We start from the raw sequence: 2,201 nt of genomic DNA, 5'->3' as shown, positions 1-2,201 counted from the left end.
GTACTGTGTGCCCACGTACTGCATTTTTTTTAATGTTAAAGCAATACATACCTGGAGTGTATGCTTTTATTAATAAAAAAGGGTGGTGGTGGTGTGGGACACAAGTTCTTCTGCATATCACTGAGCTAACGCAGCACAACTTGGATCTGTTGTTATTACTGTTGGAATGATAATGAGATATATCTTACCTCTTTGAACACAGTGAAACTATAACATTTTCTTCCATCTTTAACTTACTCTCAGAAAAGAGATGCAACACCTCAAATTCCTTTTATGTATTTTGTATATGGATTGTGCAGTTTCAGAAATCCATGTTGGAGCCTTTCATAAGCAGTAGTAATTAAGTTTCTCAAGGAATTTTTTTGCTAGATTATTAATTTTTGCACCTTGTTTGACACAATATGAATTACTACTAGAGTGGTAGCAAATTGTGGGTCTTTTGTCTCTTTGAATGTGTTCATGTTAGAATCTGATAGATTCAGGAAGACCTGAGAATTTCCTAGAACATGTGTTTGTTAAATCACACTAAGAAATTAGAATTTATTATATTAACTTTTAGGTTGCCTAAACTGTCTTGCTGGGTTAATTTTTCCTTCAGATGAATTTAAATTAGGGAAGCAAAGCAAGAGCTGTAACTCAGCCATATTACAATTCTTACAGTTTGCAACTGAATAGGAGCCCCTATTTTGTCCAGGATTCACAGTATGACTGGGTGTCTAAATCACTCCACTTCAAAACAAGTCTAGCATAAATTTTCAGCTTTAGTTGTGAGTTTCCTGACTTTTCTTCCCTGAAAATAAGCACTGCAGGTTTGATTTGTATCAACAGTGTGAGCATTTGAGGGATCTTCTGACTGCAGATGTGGAGACTGTATGATGAGAAACAGGGTGGCAGAAAATACAGGATTAAGGAGTCGGTGGTTATGTTTCTGACCAGTTCAACTCCAGCTCAATTCTTCGACTTGCCTCCCTAGTGAAAGAAAGAAAGGGAAGGTGGAGAGAAAAAAAGGCAATGCTCTCCAGTTTTGCCGCTGTCTGAATGGGTATACACTTGTAAACAGGAATAATTTGGATGATTTTTCTCTCCAGTATCAAGTGGTATGGTAATGTATCTGTATCTCATGCAGTAATTTTTTATGTAAAATGTGTCTGCAAATGTGCCTCGTGACCCTGGGCAAAACATGTTGCAGAGCTGGCTTCCTGTCCCTGTGCTGGGGGTGCAGGGGTGGGCAGCAAGGGGACTGCCTCCTGCCAAAAGGATCTAGGGCAATTTTGGTAGAAATCTTGGTGGCTCAGTGACTGCCAGCTCACGTGGACTGAGGACAGACACCAGGGTGTCAGTTAGGGAGCATGGTGCTGGAGCACAGAAATGCTGAAAAGAAACGTGAGGAAGATGCAGTCAGGGAGAGCCTGTGTCTGAGTCCTTGCACAGCTTTACTGTGACAGAGAAACTTGTCATTTTTATCAAAACAAAGTTGGTTTAAAACTGGCAAAACAAAGCTTAACTAACTTTTCAGAGACTAATGTTTAGGTTTATCGTGGTATATGTATTGTATATTTATTTTTTTTTCCACAGAAACCTGCTAATATTTTAGTTATGGGTGAAGGTCCTGAGCGAGGAAGAGTAAAAATTGGTATGTTTATATCTTTGATAAGTCCCAGTGTAGCATTTAAGTTAGAATGTTCTGAAGGTGCAGTTGTACCACCTAAAGTAGTCACTGTAATTCTAGTGTGTGCCTGGGCACATTGCCTAAATGCTGTTTTCTGAGTGACTGGCTTCTTGATATTAGCCCCATGCACCAGTTCTGATGATGAAATGCTGTAGCCTCATCAATGAAAAGTGGAAAATGTCGTATTTTGTTTAAGTGGGTGTTTGTGTGGGGTGGGGGATTTTGATATGGGGATAAGGATGAGAGCTAGCTAGGGGAAAGGAGGAGAAAGAAATAGGATTTTAAAATTTCCTCCATTTACCCCTAAAATGCCATGACATTATTTGCTGCTGCTTATAAAATCTAACTAGGGAACTACTCATTGCTACAAACCTTAAATTTCATAATGGATCCAAAGGTGGCATTTGGCCTACAAAATATTCTTGAAAGGGTAGACAGGTCTCTTGAAGATAAACGCAAGGGATGTTAAAGTCCAGAAAACATAGTAATCCAGACAAAATGCTTAGTGAGAACTACTAAATGCTCAGACTGG

General features: G+C 39.1%; 1 protein-coding gene across 2 annotated transcripts in view; it reads left to right on the top strand.

The window, feature by feature from the left end:
• Window positions 1-1,581: 1,581 nt before the first annotated feature.
• CDK8 (cyclin dependent kinase 8) overlaps window positions 1,582-2,201 on the top strand; it is a 21,085-nt gene continuing 20,465 nt past the window's right edge. For both annotated transcript variants that reach the window (XM_029084864.1, XM_029084863.1), the window contains exon 1: window positions 1,582-1,633. In XM_029084864.1, the coding sequence (XP_028940697.1) occupies window positions 1,597-1,633 (37 nt within the window). In that variant the 5' untranslated portion in view covers window positions 1,582-1,596. The remainder of the gene's footprint in view (window positions 1,634-2,201) is intronic.

Source organism: Antrostomus carolinensis, unplaced genomic scaffold (assembly GCF_000700745.2).
Source record: "Antrostomus carolinensis isolate BGI_N321 unplaced genomic scaffold, ASM70074v2 scaffold6965, whole genome shotgun sequence".
In the NCBI taxonomy this organism is placed as follows: Eukaryota; Metazoa; Chordata; class Aves; order Caprimulgiformes; family Caprimulgidae; genus Antrostomus; species Antrostomus carolinensis.
This window is presented reverse-complemented; position numbering and strand designations above follow the sequence as displayed.